The sequence below is a fragment of the Nannospalax galili genome, unplaced genomic scaffold (assembly GCF_000622305.1).
Source record: "Nannospalax galili isolate Female #2095 unplaced genomic scaffold, S.galili_v1.0 scaffold1639, whole genome shotgun sequence".
Lineage (NCBI taxonomy): Eukaryota > Metazoa > Chordata > Mammalia > Rodentia > Spalacidae > Nannospalax > Nannospalax galili.
The window spans coordinates 46,090-64,548 of record NW_008343206.1 but is presented as its reverse complement, the minus strand read 5'-3'; the positions used below and the strand labels follow the sequence as shown (position 1 = coordinate 64,548).

Genomic DNA, 18,459 nt, shown 5'->3' with positions numbered 1-18,459 from the left:
AATGACTCCATCAGCAATGTTTGCTCTGCAAGAGTAAGGAGCTGAGTTTGGATCCCCAGCACCTATATAAAAAGTCATGTGGGGGCTGGAGAGATGGCTCAGCAGTTAAGAGCCCTGGCTGCTCTTACAGAGGACCTGGGTTCGATTCCCAGCACCCACATGGCAGCTAACAACTATCCATAACTCCAGTTCCAGGGAATCCAATGCCCTCTTCTGACTGTAGGTATTGTGCAACATGGATGCACTTATATACATGTAAGAAACACACTCACACACATAAAATTAAAATAATAAAATATTTTTAAAGGCCAGGTGTGGTAGTGCTACCCATAAACCGAGCACTGATTAAGTAGAAATGGGATCCCTAGTGCTCTGACCAGGTAGTCTTGCCAAATCAGTTAGCTCCAGGCTCCGAAAGTAAGGTCGAAAGCTGCAGAGACACCTGACAACGGCCTCTTGTCTCAGTGTGCACACACCCACATGCACAGACACATGTACACTTGTACACACACCTACCACTCACACATACCCGATGCCAGCTCTCCATAAGCTTGCCTAGAGTAATTGTGGGCAGAGGATTGACACATCCCAGTCAACATTTCAGCCAGGTATGGTGGCATTAATCCCAACTTGGGAGGCAGAGGCAAGCAGATCTCTATGAGATAGAGGCCAGCCTGATCTACATAGTGAGCTCCAGGACAGCTGGGACTACAGGGAGACCCTGTCTCAAAAAGACAAAAAAAAAAAAAAAAAAAAAAAAAAAAAACAAGGTAAAAAAAAAAAAAAAAAAAAAAAAAAAAAAAAAAAAAAACTTAGGGCACTGGGGCTGGAGAGATGGCTCAGCAGTAAAGGGCATTTAATGCTTTTGCAGAGGACCCAGTTCCCAGCACCCACATGGTGGCTCACAACCATCTGTAATTCCAGTTCCAAGGGAGCTGTTGCCCTCTTCTGGCTTCCACATGCAAACACTTATTTGTCAGAAGAGGGCATCAGATTCCATGAAATTTGAGTTATGGATGGTTTTTACCCACCCTGTGGGTGCTGGGAATTGAACCCGGGTCCTCTGCAAGAGCAGTTGGTACTCTTAACCACAGAGTCATCTCTCCAGCCCCTTGTTTTTGCTTTTTTGAGACAAGGTCTCATTATGTAGCCCCAGATGGCTGGAACTTGAAACATAGACCAGTCTGGCCTTGATCTCATACAAATCTACCGGCTTCTGCCTCCTGAGCATGGGGATTAAAGGTATGCTTCTGGTCAGCAGGAGAAGCCGAAGGTTAGGCTGAGCCACCGACTGCTAAATCCAGGCTAGCCATCTTGGCAAGGCTCGTTCTGTTGGCCTCCTCTACAGATCTGGCTCTGAGCCATCAGGGGACCCTGTGGAGGTCACTCAGCCAGAGAGATGCCAGCAGGCAGGAGCCCAGCTACTCTGTGACAAAGCCAGGTCTGTCCTGTATCTGCCTCAACTCAAACCAGCCTGAGGCTAGCCCTGAGCCTCCCTTTGAAATTCACCAGGACTGAGACACACATGGGTGCTGCCTCTGTCCATGTTGTCTGCATGTCCCAGGAGCAGCCTGGGAAGGAGAGGCCCTGTACCCCCATCTGACTAGACCAGGCTATTTATCATGCGTGTCAGGGCTGTCAACTGCTGGGCTACCCACCTGTTCTCTCCTGCACTGATGGTGGACCCTATCAGGCTCTGCGTCTGTGTCCTGGGTGCAGCTGACCGCGGGGTGTACCGCCTCTGAAGGTGCTGCTACCCTAGCCCACTGCCAAGCCTCTGGGAAGGGGCCCCACTGCTTCTGCTTCTAGGGGTTAGTGTGACGTGGGCAAAGAATGGGCAGCCCCTCCCCGCTCTCCCTCCCCAGAGCCAGCCTCCCCTGTCTGGGGTTCTCCACCCACCCTTTCTGAGCCCTTTAGACTCAGAACCCTGAGTTTCCCAGTCTCCCTTTTGGAGCCACCCCAGTTCAGAAGGCTCAGTGTTGGGGAGGGCTGGGGACACGGGATGGTTGTAGCTACATCCCGGGAGGGACAAAAGCCCTACAGAGAAGCTTCCTCTTGGCTGGAGCCGCAAGGAGTTTTTTCTTCCGTTAAATTTTTTTTTATTTATTTTATTTTATGTGAATGAGTGCTTTGCCTGCATGTATGTAAAAGTGCTCCATGTGCATCAATGCCCACAGAAGCCAGAAGAGGGCATTGGATCCCCTGGAACTGGAGTTAACGACAGTTGTGAGCTACCATGTGGGTGTTGGGAATCGAACCTGGGTCCTCTGCAAGAGCAGTCAGTGCTCTTAACCACTGAGCCATCTCTCCAGCCCATTTTCTTCCCATTTTTAAAAACATTGTCCAAAGTCCCTAGAGTTGAGTGACAGATTACATGTCTAATGAAAAACGAAATTTTACCCAACAGTCCACAGTCACTGTACTGGGTCTCACAGTCTATAAAGGATGTTCTTATTTTAGTTAAAAACATGGGGTCTGGAGAGAGAGCTCAGTTGGTAAAGTAACTGCTGTGCAAGGATCTGAATTTTATCCTCAGAACCCAATTAAAAGCCAGGTGATGGGAGGGTCCCTGGGGCTCACGGGACAGCCGGCCTGCCCTCATCAGCAAGAGACCCTGCCTCAAAAATGTGTGTGGTTCACTATGGACAACACCTGAGCTTGACCTCTGACCTCCACACATACACCGCATCCACGCACTCACACCCACATGTACACCTACACATCCACCCCACTCCACACACAAAAGGGTAAGATTCTCCCAGGGTATCAGGAGGAAGCAGGGTAGAGAACTTTTCACTAAGAATGTCTCCGTCTGTGTGGATGTGTTGGTGACTTGTTTTCCTGGTAGTTTTGGTAGGTTGTGAATGTTTCAACAATGACAATCAAAGTAGTTTTTCAAAAAATGTTTTTTTAATAATCAGAAAACATACAAAATATTGTATGCTTTGGAGACTCGGCTCCTTCCTCTTTCCTCAAACCACAGGTGAAGCTGGAGACAGCAGGACCAGCCATGAAGAAACTGAGGGGTAGGGATGGGTCCAAGTAGGAGCCAGGGGTGCCCTGTGGCAAGAGGAAGACCCTTGGGGTGCCTGAGAGGCAGATGACCAGGAACAGATGTTGGGGGGGGGGCAAGCCAGACTAGATCTGTTTAGTGATGAAACAGCACCACCTGGTGGCCTCTGAGGGGACACCAGACTGGAGACGGGTGGCCCACGGTAGAACTGGGGCTCTGGATTTGGATGTTTGGGGGTATGTGGGGATGAAGGATGGGGAAACAGCAGTTCAACTGAGACCGTTTAGTGGATGCATCAAACATTGAGGCCTCTGTGGTAGGATAGAAAGGCCAGTTGCCCCCAAGAGCAGCTAATGCTGTCCTGGGGCTGAAGGCAGTCTCCAGTCATCCAGCCCATCTGCCCTAGATGGCAAAGCTCCGGTTGTGGCCCAGGAGGATCTGGGGAAGCCCAGGCCCCAGTCATCCAGCCCCCTGGGGCTGAAGGCAGGGGAGTTCGTCATCTGGCTCAGGGGATTGAGGGGCAGTTTTCTCACATGGGAAGCAGTGGGGCAGCTTGACAAGGGGCTGTGTGTGCAGGGCATGGTATCCCTGGGGCCTCCTTCCTCCACCCACACACTCTACCTGCCCTTGGTCTTCTGTGCAAGGTTGAAATAGGAGTCCTGAAGTCCCCAGGGCAGGAACAGGGCCAGGAGAAGGGTCTGGCCAAGGCTGGGGATCCCCTGGCAGCCTTGAGCATGCGGACAGGTAGGTGTAGGCCAGACACTCCCTACACTTGGCTCATAGGCAGGGACAGCCCCCCAGGGCTCAGCTGGGACTCCTCCCCTAGGGCCCTGTTCAGGACTACCCGCAGTGGTTCCCGCTTTCCGAGCTGCCGGCCCTCCAAGTAGTACAAGAGGGGCTTGGAGCTGCTGTCTATGCAGGCCAGGAGGGTGGCCAGGGGCTGGAAGATGGGGAGCAGGAAGTTTAGGGCCGGCCGCAGGCTCCAGTAGGAGACCAGGGGCAGGCGGCAGAAGAAGACCAGGGCCCCTGAGCACCGGACCACTCTGTAGAATTTGGGGGGCTGCTGCAAGAAGCAGCAGGTCACGTGGGTGAAGAGAACCATGCTGGCCCCGCAGGCCACGCTCCCCAGCACCACCAGCCAGATGACGCTGGTCCAGTGGTAGCTGAGACAGGCCAGCAGGCGCATGCTGTTGTGCAACAATCCGCAGGCGTTGGCTGGCAACAGCACGGCTGGCATGGTCAGCGCCCAGATCAGGATGCAGACGACCACCGAGGTGTTCCTGGGGCGGCAGCCAGAGCGGCTGCACGAAGGCAGCAGGTGAGCGAGGCAGCACTCCAGGCTGAAGGCTGCCAGCAGCCAGAGCCCCACGGCGAACCACAGGAAGGTGACCGGGAAGTGGAGCGCGTGCTCGGAGCCCATGGCCACCTGCGTGATGGAGAAGCCCACCTGGCAGCCCAGGAAGAGGAGGTCAGCCGCCGCCAGGTGCAGCAGGTAGGTGTTGAAAGGGCCCTTCCCGATGTGGAGCCCGAGGTACCACAGCAGAAGCGCGTTGCCCACCAGCCCGGCCAGGCTGATGGCGAGGCTCAGGTAGAAGACCACACTGCTGAAGGTGCTCCAGATGCTGAATATCCCGAACATCCTGGCTGGGCCCTCCGCAGCTCTGCAAAGGAGTGACCAGCTCACAGCCTAGTCTTTGGGTTGAGGGCGAGAGAGCCCCCTCCTCTGAGTTCCAGAACCTTAGCCATCTTGGCAAGTCTCCAGGCCCCCTTGCTAAACACATGTGACCTCCATCTGCCTCCTGCCCAACACCTGTCACACCCCGGAGCAGCACACCCTGCCCTCCTCCTGGCTGGGCAGCCCTTCCTGGCGAGCCCCCGACCCTTGCAGAGGTCCACCGTGTCCAGGCAAAGGGGCCACACAGGGGCCACAGGTGGAGGGACTCTGTTTTCTTTGCCCCTGGTATGGGGCCTCCTCCTCCAAAACCCAGATCACACCCACCCAAGGGACTCCGATAGTGCCCTGCTGTGACCCCAGAACCCTCCATTCTGTGCTGAGTGGTGGCTTCAGGGGGCTCAGGGGCAACACGTCTTGCCTCCCCACCTCATCCCCTGAGCTCCTGCAGGGGTGTGGCTGGAGGTTTTTCTGGTCTCTCATCAAGGACTTTGGTGATTGGTGTCACGGTGCTGGGTCCTCTGGGGGAGTGGCTAGCAGCAGGGGACACCTGCCCATGCCCCCCTCCTGATGCTCTCAGTGGGGGAGGGTCTCAAAGCAGTGCCTCCCTTTCCATTGGACCCCTGCTGCCCAGTTCTAGACTCGGAGAGATGTGCTGGGTTTCAGGACCAGGGCTCTGTGAACAGGGGCTTCCAGGGAGGGACAGCAACAGGAGAGATGGAGACAGAGAGAGAGAGAGAGAGAGAGAGAGAGAGAGAGAGAGAGAGAGAGAGAGAGAGAGAGAGAGAGAGAGAGAGAGACAGAGAGAGAGAGAGAGGGCAAGAGAGAGAGAGAAACATACAAGCGAGACAGAGAGAGAGAGAGAGAGAGAGAGAGAGAGAGAGAGAGAGAGAAATAGAAACAGAGAGAGAGATAGGGACACAGAGAGACAGAGACAGACATGGCAGAGATAGTGAGAGAACTAGAGACCCAGAGACAGAGAAGACAGCAAGACAGACATACAAATTGGCAGAGACAGGGAGACAGAGATGAGACAGAGACAGAGAGACAGGGAGACACAGAGGCAGAGAGAGAAACAGGGAGAGAGGGACATAATGATAAGGAGGCAGAGAGACAGAAATGGGGAGAGTGATTTGGGGATAGAGACAGAGACAGAAAGAGAGAGGCAGAGCGATAGATGGGGAGACAGAGACAAGGAGACAGAAATGGACAGACAGCGACAGAGAAGTCCCCGAGTGCTCTGCCTCTTTCTCTCACTTGCAGACCTGGCTGTGTCCCCCACCTGACCACCCTGCATCCCTCTGCTCACCTAGGCCTACCCTCTGCTTCCTATCACAGAGCCAAACCTTCTCGCTCACCTACCACCACCACTCAAGCATCCTTCCCGGCACTTCAAGGGGATGTTGGCTCAGCCCACCCCCCGAAGCCCAGCCGGCAGGATCAGAGTGTGAATCTTCAGGACTTCTAAGTTAGAGACCTTGACTGGACTGTCCTGTCGTCACATTGGTTACAGGGGCAAGACCCTTCCCCCCGTGTGGGCCTCAGTTTCCCCTTGCGACCCCAAGGGAGTTAGCCCAGACTTCTCCCGTGTGGATTCTAGCTAATAGAAGCAAGAATAGTTGAGGATGGGGCTTTGGTGGGAGTAAGTTGAGCTGGGGTCTGGTGGAGAGGGTCCAAGGGTGGGACATCCTGTTCTCCAATGAGCCTGCTGGTATGGCCAACAAATTCAGAACTGTGACTTCCAAGTCCTCGCCATGGAGGCCCCCTCAACTGCCTTCGCAATAAGACCCCTCCCAGAGGACAACCTCAGAGCCACCAGCAAGCCTGAGAGCCAGGTAGAGAGCAGGTGGGTGCAGAGGGCAGGAAAGCCCTCGCTCTATGCCTGTAGGAGCAGATAGAGGGACAGGAAGGGATCTCCTCACCTGCTGGTCACCTGCTGACTGTGGCTGTTCCCAATTCTCAGTCCACGCTTGCTGTTTGGAGGCTTCTACTGGGCCCTAAATCCCCTGCTGTCCTCTGGGGCCCAGTTGGCTGGCTGGTCCAGGGCTTGGGCCAGTTCTCTAGAAGTGAGAAGGTGTGGTGCCTTTTCACAGGAATCAGGGGAATGAGCTCAAACAGAGCTGTGAGTGTGGGCGGCCCTCTTCCTCCCCCTGCTTCTCCCCCCCTCCTCCCCTCCTCCTCCTCGACCTCCTCCTTTCTTCTTTGTCTTGCTTTGTTTCTTTAATACAAGGTCTTGCTATGTGACTCAGGCTGACCTGTAACTTGTGCTCCTCCAGTCTTCACCTCTTGAATGCTGGGATTATAAATATATGCCACCATGCTTGGTTGACAATGTCCACTTACTAATATCCATATCCAGTTATGCCCTGGTTCTTGAATTTGGACATTTTAGCCCTTTGGATGGGAAGAAGAGGAGCCCTGTGGTTGGAATGCACCTAAAAATTATACTCCTCCTCCTCCTCCTCCTCCTCCTCTCCCTCCTCCTCCTCTAAGAATCCTGCAGGAGACTGCCTCTGGAATAATTCTCAGGTGCAGGGGACCAGAGACATGCAGGGTGCTATAGAATGGCTCAGTTGGTACAGTGCTTGCTGTAGAAGCAGGTAGACTTGAGTTGGGATCCTCAACATCCATGAGACTAGCTGGACGTGGTGGTGCACACTTGGAATCCCAGCACTGGGGAAGTAGAGACAGAAGATCTCTGGGGCCCACAGCCAGCCTACTCAATCTTGAGTTCCACATTCAGTGAAAGACCTTGTCTCAAAAAATAAAGTGGTGAGCTGGGTGTGGTGGTGCATGCCTAGCCCCAGCATTCAGGAGGCAGAGGCAGGCAAGTCTCTGTGAGATTGAAGCCAGCCTGGTCTACACAGGGAGTGCCAGGTCAGCTGTGGCTACAGGGAGACCCTGTCTCAAAAAAAAAAAAAAAAAAAAAAAGGGTCGGTGGTGGACTGGTGAGATGGTTCAGAGGGTAAAAGCGCTTGCCACCAAGGCTGCTAACCAGAGTTCAATCCTAGGGACCCACGTGGAAAGAGAGGACTGAGCTCTGAAAGTTATCCTCTGACCTTCACCCACATGCAGGAACATGTGTGCACACACAATAAATTAATGAAAATGTAATTCCAAGAATCTTTTGAAAGGATAGAAATGATTGAGGCATTGAGGCAGACACCCGATGTTGACCTCTAACCTTCACGTCCATGTGCACCTGCACAGACATGTATATGAACACACACACACACACACACACACACACACACACAGAAACTAGGACTGGGCAGAGTGTGACTTATTGAGGGTCTCATAAGGAGGTCCTGGGCAGCCATGATACCAAGTGATCCCTGAATTTGGTCAGAAGATGGCATCTTTATGGGTTAGGAGAAAAATGTATTTGGGCTGGAATGTCTCTGGTTTATCTTCAAATACTATCAAGAGCCAGGGTCATCCCTCCAAGTCATCCAGTCCCACACATGCTGTCGTGGCTCTGTGTGTTATGGGTTGCTGGGAAAATATGCAGGAAAACCCAACTGTGGTGACTCAGTCAGTCACGGTGGCTGTGGCTCACAGTGGCTGCCATCACGCCAAGCTGCATCCGTATATCCCACCTCATGGGATGGACCCTTATAATTCACACATAGCCCTTCCTATGGTATGCCTGAGCCCACAAGAAGTCTTAGCACTGGGTAGGTGGTGTCCTGTGAAATGACCTGCCTGGCTTTTAAGCAGTCTACAGAGGCAGAAGAGGTCTGTGCATGAATGAGACATGGAATTGATATGCAAGTTAGAGCAATACTAAGTCTCTTGACTGGGAGCCCTGGAGCTAAACCAAGGACTTGACATCTCTCCTATTGTTAGAAATGGGTCTGGGGTCCCAAGAAAATGACCACGTAATCCAAAGCATTGTGGCAAGGCAAAAAGTTTGACTTCTGCAAAAAGCCGCCCTGAATCCCACAGTGGCCCTGTTAAGATAGCCTCTCCCTTTTATACCTAACATAACAGAGCTTGGCTGCTCAACCGCACAATCTAAATCATATTGGATAATTGAATGGGGAAGGAAACACTTTGGTAAGAATCACTGAAATTTAGGAACATGGGGATCCAGCATGTAGCCAGAGTCATAAAAGTCATAAAATTGGAGTGTGTGAGGTCCTAGCACGTAGTCAGAGCAGTAAAAGTAAGGGGGTAGTTGTAGATGACAAAATTATAATGCTACAAGTTACAACTGACATGTTAAGAAACAAGTAAAGGGGCTGGAGAGACAGCTCCGCAGTTAAGAACACTGGCTGCTCTTGCAGAGGACCTGGGTTCAATTCCCAGCACCCACATGGTGGCTCACAACCATCTGTAACTCCAGTACCAGGGGATCTGGCCTCCTCTTCTGACCTCCTCAGGCATTTCACAACATGGGTGCACTTACATACATGCAAGCAAACACTCGTACACTAAGATAAACATTAATAGCTAATTTATAAAGGAACAAATATCACCAAGGTGGCTATTAGCTCTAGAACCAGGGTATTGAAGAGATAGACAAACACATAGTTTAAAAATGCTTTTCACTGGGTGGTGGTGCACACCTTTAGTCCCAGCACTTGGGAGGCAGAGGCAGGCCTGGTCTCCATAGTGAATCCAGGCCAGCTGTGGCTACTGGGAGACCCTGTCTCAAAATGACCAAAAGAAAGTTTTTCTTTCCAGAAAAGATTTCATTTCCTTTTAAAAATATTTTATTATTTTTATTTTACATGTATGAGTGTATTGCCTGCATGTATGTGAATGCACCTGTGTGTCGTGCAAAGCCCATGGAGGCAAGAAGAGGCTGTCGGACCCCCTGGAACTGGAGTTACAGACGGTTGTCAGCTGCCATGTGGGTGCTGGGAATCAAACCCAGGTCTTCTGCAAGAGCAGCCAGTGCTCTTAACTGCTGATCCCCTGAAGATTTCATTTCTTACATTTATATTATTGTATATTGGCTAAAAAAATGGTCCAGGTGATAAGCACAAGACAAACTACTAAAGCAGGATGTGATCACTAAAAGAGGTTTTTATTTATTCTATTTTAAAAATTTTCATATCATATTGTTTTCCTTTTTTTGGTCTTTTTGAGACAGGGTCTCCCTGTAGCCCCAGCTGTCCTGGAACTCACTATGTAGACCAGGTTGGCCTTGAACTCACAGAGATCCGCCTGCCTCTGCCCCACGAGTGCTGGGATTAAAGGTGTGTGCCACCACGCCCGGCCCCATACACAACATCTTAATCATCTTTATACCTCCTTCCCCATTGGTCTCCCCAAATACCCCTCCCACACACTGGATTTCATGCATTCTGTCATTTATGTTAAGCCCTATCAAGTCAAGTTAGTGTCCCTCCCTTTAAGATCAGCTCTTCCTCACCCAGCAGTAATCAGCTGCCAATAATTCTTCAGCTAAGATTGGGTCCTGCTGTCCATTTCCACAGTTCTGTGCTGGGTTTTTGTCTGCTTGAGTTTGCATGGGTCTTGTGCGTGCTGACACCACTGCTGTAGGTTTATAGGAGAAGGGTCCCAGGTGCCTGTAGGACCATTTCCCTATGGTCATGCACCTCCTCCCTGGCTCTTACAATCTTTCTGCCCTCTCTTCCGCAATGGTCCCTGAGGCCTGGGTGGGTGGAGTTTAACATAGGAGTCCTGTCCAAGGACCCACATTCTGCAAACTCTTAATCTCTATGCTTTGGCCATCTGTGACCCTTTGTGTTCATTGCCCTCTGTCGCATGAGGGAGCTTCATGATGAGAGTTGAGAGATGCCTTAGTGTTCTCTCTACCCCCATTCTACTGTGTTCCATGAGCCTTAGGTGTACAGGTTCCGTTGTAGATGTGTCACTTAGGATTGGGCATTTCCCAGACAATTAATCTCTGTGAGTGACCAGCTGTGGAACTCTGTGATAGTCTCCATCTGTTGAAAAAGAAGCTTCTTTGATGTGTGATGACTGGGATACTTGTCTGTAAATTTAAGGATCCATATTTTGCACATAGTAAGAAATTTCATTTGTCTAGGGATGTGACAGCCTTGGGGTTTTCTCTAAGATCTATGGCCTCTCCATCCATTTGCATTCGGCCATGTTTACAGTACCACACATGAGTTTCTTCCCATTGAATGGGGTTTAAGTCCAGTTAGGTAACTATCGATCACCCGCAAGATAAAAGTGCCATTACTATACCAATGTCGTTTGCTGTGCTGGTCATTGATGTGGTTATTAGGCCTTGAATCATTAACTGATGCTCTCCCTTACCAGCTTGCTTGGTGCTCTCCAAAGTCATGAGAGCTGTCTTCAGGGGAGGTGGCTTCCAGGTCAGTTCCAGCTCCACTGCTCCAAGACCTATGTCTGAAGTATGTCCTGTCTTCAGCAGTAGGGCTTACCTTCAAGTTCTGGGAGGCCATCAAGGACTGTGGCAACAGCCTGTGTAATTTTGCGAGTCTCTTGGACCACCCTGGCCAACAACTCAAAGGAAGTTTTCTCCTTCTGGCACTGTTTCTTGTTATGTAGCCTTCAGCTGTACACAGGGACTTACATAGAGAAATTGTATGTGTAATTTTTCAGTAGGTGTTTGGGCTAATGTGTTTCCCTCTTGTTTTTCACACAACTAGGCATTATTTATCTCTCTCAAAAAGGTGTTTTTTATTTTTATTTTTATTTTTGGTTTTTTGAGACAGGATCTCCCTTTAGCCCCACTTGGCCTGGAAATCACTATGTAAACTCACAGAGCTCCACCTGCCTCTGCATCCCCAGTGCTGGGATTATAGGGGTGCACCACCATACCTGGCTGTTTATTTTTATTTTATGTGTATGAATGTTTTGCCTGCATGTAAGCGCACCACATGCGTGAAATGCCCACGGAGGCCAGGCGAGGGCATCAGGTCCTTGATACTGGAGTTACAAGTGGTTGTCAGCTGCCAAGTGGGTGCTGAGAACTGAATCTTAGTTCTTTGCAGGAGCAGCCAGTGCTCTCAACTGTTACACCACCTCTCCAGCCTACAGGATACAATCTTGAAGACGTGATCTTGAGTACACACTTTGATCTTAGACAACCGTTAGCCTATGAGTCTGTTCAGGATTCACAGCCTCTGAGAGTCGACAGGCCCCAGGCTGGGAAGAGAAAACTGGAGGCGGAGGAAACAGATCGTGGTTGACTCTGGAAGCCTCTGTTTTGCAGTGCAATGGTAAAGCTCCTTTGAAAGAAAATAAAGGATATTCTCTATTCCCCATACTATGAAGGTGTGTGAATGGTCAGGTATAGAGAAAACTGGAGGCGGAGGAAACAGATCGTGGTTGACTCTGGAAGCCTCTATTTTGCAGTGCAATGGTAAACCTCCTTTGAAAGAAAATAAAGGACATTCTCTATTCCCCATACTATGAAGGTGTGTGAATGGTCGGGTACGTATGCAATTCTGCCCTAATTGCACATGGCCTCGGGGGCTCGGGAGGAATTAGAGTGTATTGACTGAGGATGTTGGTGGGGGATGGGGGGGTGTCTTTCCACACAACCGTCCAGTCACAGTCATGATCCATGCTGGGAGCACACCTTTGAGTGGGATGGCTTTGGGGTCACCCATGTTCCTGTCTGTGACCCCTCACCCGTGATCTGTAACCCTAATACACTCATTGGTTCCCCAGGGGGAGCTGAACTCTGCTGTGTCATCCAGATTTGGGAGCGGATGGTAGATGTTGCCTTGTCCCCCACAAGAAGGAAACTCTTGACAGCCCCAAATCTCTAGGAGTCTTCCGCTGTTCGGTGGTTAATGGCTTTGGCCTTGAGGTTGAACTTCATGTGGCTTGTCCCTGGCCTCTTGGGAGGTCTGGGGCTGGGACTCTTCAGGGTGCTTGTCCTGGTAGGTGGGTCGTGCTGACATCAGTCTTGAATTGCACATGGCCTCGGGGGCTCGGGAGGAATTAGAGTGTATTGACTGAGGATGCTGGTGGGGGATGGGGGGTGTCTTTCCACATAACCGTCCAGTCACAGTCATCATCCATGCTGGGAGCACACCTTTGAGTGGGATGGCTTTGGGGTCACCCATGTTCCTGTCTGTGACCCCTCACCCGTGATCTGTAACCCTAATACACTCATTGGTTCCCCAGGGGGAGCTGAACTCTGCTGTGTCATCCAGATTTGGGAGCGGATGGTAGATGTTGCCTTGTCCCCCACAAGAAGGAAACTCTTGACAGCCCCAAATCTCTAGGAGTCTTCCGCTGTTCGGTGGTTAATGGCTTTGGCCTTGAGGTTGAACTTCATGTGGCTTGTCCCTGGAGGTCTGGGGCTGGGACTCTTCAGGGTGCTTGTCCTGGTAGGTGGGTCGTGCTGACATCAGTCTTGTGTCTAGAGCTTTGCTGCTGTGGAACCTCTGGTGTACGCTTACCAAGAACTTTTCAACTCTGTCCTTGGAGAGGGCGTCCAACCAAGACATCTAGAAAGGAGCCATCCACATCCCCAGTATGCAGAGAGCCATGCCCATTGCGGGAAATACCGCTTCACAGGCGGCCTCCAGGGGGGATGGCAGAGCCAATGGGAGTGCAGAGCTGCAGGACCAGGATGACTCTGCACGATGACACCTGGGGACAGAGTGTCTGTCAGACCACAGGGTGGTGACAGCTGGGCAGAAGAAGGACAGGAGTGGCCTGCCAGACCAGGAGGCCACTGCAGAGCCCTGTCACCAGAGCATGTGTGTGTGTGTGTGTGTGTGTGTGTGTGTGTGTGTACATATACATGTATGCTTGTGGAAGCCAGAGGTGGATATTGGATGTCTTCCTCAATCACTTTCCACCTTATTTTGGAGACAGATCACTTACTGAATCTGGAGCTCACTGTTTAGACTGTCTGACTAGTCCTTCCTCACCCCCAACCTCACCCCCCCCCCCCCCCCCGCCACCAGGGAGCATCCCCAGGGCTCGGGTCACTACTGTGTTCCACTGTACTCTACTTTTTCACACAAGTGCTGGGGATTCAAACTCAGGTCTTCATGCTTGTGCACTTTACCCACTGAGCTGTCCCCTAAGCATCCCTCTTTCTTTTACTTGTTTATTTGTTATTGGTTTCTTTTAGACAGGGTTTCCTGTAGCCTAGACTGGCTGGGATTATCAGCATGCCTGACTCTTTCTTATTCTTTTAAAAAATATTTTATTTATTATTTTAATTTTATGTGTATGAGTATATTGCCTGCATGTATGTCCCTGGAACTGGAGTTACAGACAGTTGTTAGCTGCCATGTGGGTGCTGGGATTCAAACCCAGGTCTTCTACAAGAACAGTCAGTGTTCTTAACAGCTGCACTCGCTCTCCAGCCCCTAGCTAAGACTTTTTAAAATCTTGTTTATTTATTTTTGATACTGGGGGTTCAAATCGAGGGACTAATTTATGCTAAACTAGTGTTCTAGTGGTAAGTTGAATCCCCAGCCCTGGGACAAGACTGCTCATCCAAATTCAGCCCTCCTCTGGATAACCCAGCATGCCAAAACTGTGGAAGATACATTTCCCAAGTAGTGAAAATTTTTTCTCCAGTTATCTGAAAGTCAAACTACTGTCAACTTTACTGTGGCCCCAAACAGAAATAGCAATAATAGCAATCGTTAATCGTGACCCAAGCACTGCCTATGCTCCTGGCTTTGAAGTAACTTTTATATGTTGATGCACTAAATTTAAAACTTGGAGTAGGTGCCATTATTTCCCTGTCTCACAGAGAAGGAAACAGGCATAGAAATGCTAAGTGTCTGCCTGGCAGTAACTAAGAACTGTCAGAGGCAGGATCCAAACACAGGCCACTGGATGTAGATTCTACCAGTACAACCGCTTCTTTTTTTTAACTATTTTATGTGTATGAAGAATTTTGCTTGGGTGTATGTGAATGCACCCATATCATGCAAAACCCATAGAGTCCAGAAGAGGGTATCAGATCCCCTGGAACTGGAGTTTCTGGTGGTTGTTAGTCGCCATGTGGGTGCTGGGAATCAAACCCAGGTTCTCTGCAAGACCAGCCAGTGCTCTTAACTGCTGAGCATCTCTCCAGCCCCTGTTTTCTATATGTTTATTTGTCTGTCTATTCTGTCAAGCTTTGTGCCACATGGCACCTGTCCTGGCCACATCAACCATAGCCTTACCCACATCATACATCAGGCAGCATACGTCAGGCAGGGGAAGAGAAAGGACCTTAGGGGAATTTCCTCCTGTCTTGTTTTTAGTTCCATCTGTGAGAGCCTTGTCAACTCCTCAAGACACCTGAGTTCAAGTGACTTGTCACATGCATAATTCCAAAGAGCACCCTGGGCTTCCGTGGAACCTTCCCGCGGGATCTCTGGCCTGGCAGATGCTGGCCTTTGGTCATGGTGCTCTCAAGGCCCTGATGGTCGGTCTTAAGGCACGGTTTCCTAAGATCCCACGGGTAGGCGTATTAGCCATGTCCATCCTACTGACATGGTGTCACCATGAAGTTGACGCTTAAGAACCCTGTAATTGAGTCACAAATGCAAAACAAATCTCAGAATTTTTTAAGGAAGTTCACAACTTTGTGTGGGGCGGCAATTTTGTAGCCATCCCCAGTTGTGTGAGACTCTTAAGCCACAGGTTGGAAACACCTGAATGCATTTTGAGTGGTAACTTTATGAAGAGAAGTGTGTCCCTGAATCTCACCATCTGGGCTGCCAGCCTCTCACAGGTTAAAGGCCTGCATCCAGCCTTTCCACAGCACTGCACTTCTGAGCAGCCATGGTTATGGGGAGCACGCACCCCACCCCGGCTTCATACTGAGTAACCATGGAGGGAAGAGCAAGGTTTGCAGGCAGGTACCCCTCTCTGTGGCTTCAATCTCAGGCTTTCCTGGATACACTCTTCCCAGAGGGGTCCAGTTCTTTGCATCCCATTCTGTTTGGGAGATAAGAGCTTGCACCTACCCTATCTTCTGCCCTTCCCCTCCAAGGCTGCAAGCTCAGGTGGTTAACGCAGTGCTTCAGCTCCCCCTTTCTGAGCCAGGCTGGAGGCTAAGAGAAGTTAGACAGATACCATTCTGTTTTCCCTCCTGTCTGTAGCCAGCTGGGCACCGATGGCCAGCCAAGCTGCCCACAGCAATGGCCACCCCACCGCGAGAGGGCTTCGAACCTTCCTTAGTGCCATGGGGTGAGTGGCATTCAGCCAATCGCTGCATTGCACCTGGCTATCTCAGGGTATCGGTGTGAATGCAGCAGGTTGCAAACATTTAGCATGTGGCCTCCACACCTGGAGTTAGAGGGCCGACTAGGGACTTCGCCCTCAAAGCCCCTTCCTTTACTGCTTCCTCAGGCTCCTCACTGGTTCTCCAACTCTTAGGGAACAGTCCAGTCCTGGTGTCTGAGGACGCCCCCGGGAGCTGTGAGTCCTAGTGTCTGAGGACCACCCCGGGAGCTGTGAGTCCTGGTGTCTGAGGACCACCCCGGGAGCTGTGAGTCCTGGTGTCTGAGGCCCCCCCCCCCAGCTGTGAGTCCTGGTGTCTGAGGACCCCCCTGGGAGCTGTAGTCCCCAGAAAGAGGAATGAGCACTATGAGCACTATACAGTGTGCAGCTGAATGGAAGAGTTCAGAGACCTGAGACCTGCAAGCACCCCAACAGTCAGATCCCCACAATTTGGGTAGAAAGAGGGGCCCTCAGCAAGGGCTGGACCACACTTCATGGCTGTTGCACTGATGTGGGAGGCTCCTGGCGTCCTCGGGGCACTGCAATTGCAGGCTCAGGCCTGGAAGTGGCTGCTGGCCTGCCCCTTTCAGGCTGTGTGGCTTTGAAGAGTGGCCAAACCTCTGTGTGTTTCAACTTCCCCATCTCACCGGACTGATCAAATGGACAGCTGGGTCCTCAGAGTACTTGGCTTTCAAATGCAAACTGCATGGCCTGGGCCTTGGAGGCCCTGTCACATACTCCCAGTGCAGGAGCCTCCAGACCTTGGGTTCCCTGGCCACATCAGCTTGGATATGATGTCAGTTCGGGGATACCGCTCTTGTCTCTGGCCAAAGCACACAGCAAACATTGAGACGCCAGATGCCTTCAGGTTATTCTGGGACTCAGAACCTGCAACCTTGAGTTCCCACCTCAGTGTCTCAGAGTGAGTCAGGGAGCAGAAGACGGGAGAGGGATCACTGGCGAGAAATGGCGTTTTGATCTTTATGGGAAAGGATGGGTCAGATGGTGTAATCTCGGGATCACGGGTGCGGGGGTTGCTCCTGACTGACTGGCACCTGCCCTGGAGTGGGGTCGGGGGGGGGTGGGTCAGATGGTGTAATCTCGGGATCACGGGTGCGGGGGTTGCTCCTGACTGGCACCTGCCCTGGAGTGGGGTCGGGGGGGGCACTGAGGGTCAGGGTGGTTACAGGAGTAGAGTGTGGTCCAGGCTCTGCTTCGGCCGCTGTACTTAGAACCCCGAACCAGTGCTTGACAGTCTGGAATCAGCCTGCCCTGGGACTGGTGTCCCTCAGGGTCAGAGAGACCCCAGGTGCCAAGGCAGATTGGAAACAGGACAGGATCAGGGACTTGCTGAGCTGCTGAGGTGGAGTGGTAGCTGTGCTCAGTTCTTCCAGGGTTCTCCCTCCTCTTCGGGACCTGGGGTCTCCCAGGGCATGCTACAGGTGCCCCACTTCCCACCACCAGGGGCATAATCCCCTGGGCTGTGGTTCCTGTTTGGCCCTCTCTTTTATCTCTGAAGATTGAGTAATCGCGCACCACTTGTGTCATCCGTAGCCCTGTGCAGAGTAGACTCTGAACCTAGGGATATCGTGAATGGGCCCTGAAAGTTAACAAAAGCTCAGTCATTAAGAGAAGCAGGCCTAGGATGCCTTAGTGACCTCACACTTGGTGTTATGTGAAGCACAAGGGCTCAGTGGGACCCCAGGGGCTCCCATGGCCTCTCTGGAGCTGTCCCTGTAGATACCACAGGCAGGACACTGGGACCATGGGTCAAAGCAGCAAAATGCTAGGCTCTAAAAGACATAATCCTGGAGCAAGAGGCCAAGGCCTTTCCTAACCTCTGAAATGGAGAGCTGGGGGAGGTGTGAGAGAATAGTGAGTGAGGCACGGATCAGAGTGGAGTGGGCAGTGGGTGGAGTGGGCAGTGGGGAACACTGTCCCAGGCCACTGGCTGCCAGGCTACTGTTCCTGCTCAGTCTGTGTCCCTGTCAACACAGGCTGGGTTGCACAGGGCTCCCTGTGGGCCCTGGGAGGGGCCAGGCTTACAGCGGCTCCTAGGAATGTCTGCCTGCCTCAGTGTTGATGTCACAGTGATTTCTTGTTCCTGGAAACTCTGTCATCAGAGCAGCCCCCAGGGCCCCAGGTCCTGAGGCAGACACGCCATGGTGGACACTGGCTTGACCCTCAGGCTGCATCCTTCTGGAACCTGAGCCTCCCTAGATCTAGTTTTGCCTGGATGCCCAGGAAGGGGCAACTTGGAGCAGTTGGTCTTACAGTCACATGTGTGGTGGGGGTGTTGAAGATGGCTAGAAGTCCCTTGGTGGGACTTTCTTGCTCTGGAGGCAGAAGGGGGATGTGGTCAGGATGGGGCCTGACTGGGAGGACAGGAAGGTCTTCTTGGACCACAGGAAGGGAACTGAGCAGACAGACCTGGAGAAGGCTGAAATTTGGGGACCCCTCAGGAAGATTTCTTCTGCTCCAGAAAGTCCAAAAAGGAGAAATTTTGAGGTGTTCCAAACCTCTGTCTGGGAGGAAGGCCCCTATCTGTACCCCAGAATGGCTAAGGGTCTGAGTAGGTGAGAGGCTATGACCCAGCTAGCCCTGGTCCAGCAAG

General features: G+C 51.6%; 1 protein-coding gene across 1 annotated transcript; it reads right to left on the bottom strand.

Moving 5' to 3' along the window:
- Positions 1-3,779: 3,779 nt before the first annotated feature.
- On the bottom strand, positions 3,780-6,663 carry Mrgprg (MAS related GPR family member G). Its single transcript, XM_008839175.2, has 2 exons — positions 6,608-6,663; positions 3,780-4,674 (listed from the first exon to the last, which is right to left on the bottom strand). The coding sequence occupies exon 2, from the start codon at positions 4,650-4,652 to the stop codon at positions 3,780-3,782; it is 873 nt and encodes a 290-aa protein (XP_008837397.1). The 5' UTR covers positions 4,653-4,674; positions 6,608-6,663.
- Between the last annotated feature and the right edge of the window lie 11,796 nt (positions 6,664-18,459).

Excerpts from the sequence above, each read along its gene's own strand:
- Mrgprg (XM_008839175.2), bottom strand. The coding sequence starts at position 4,652 with ATGTTCGGGATATTCAGCATCTGGAGCACCTTCAGCAGTGTGGTCTTC.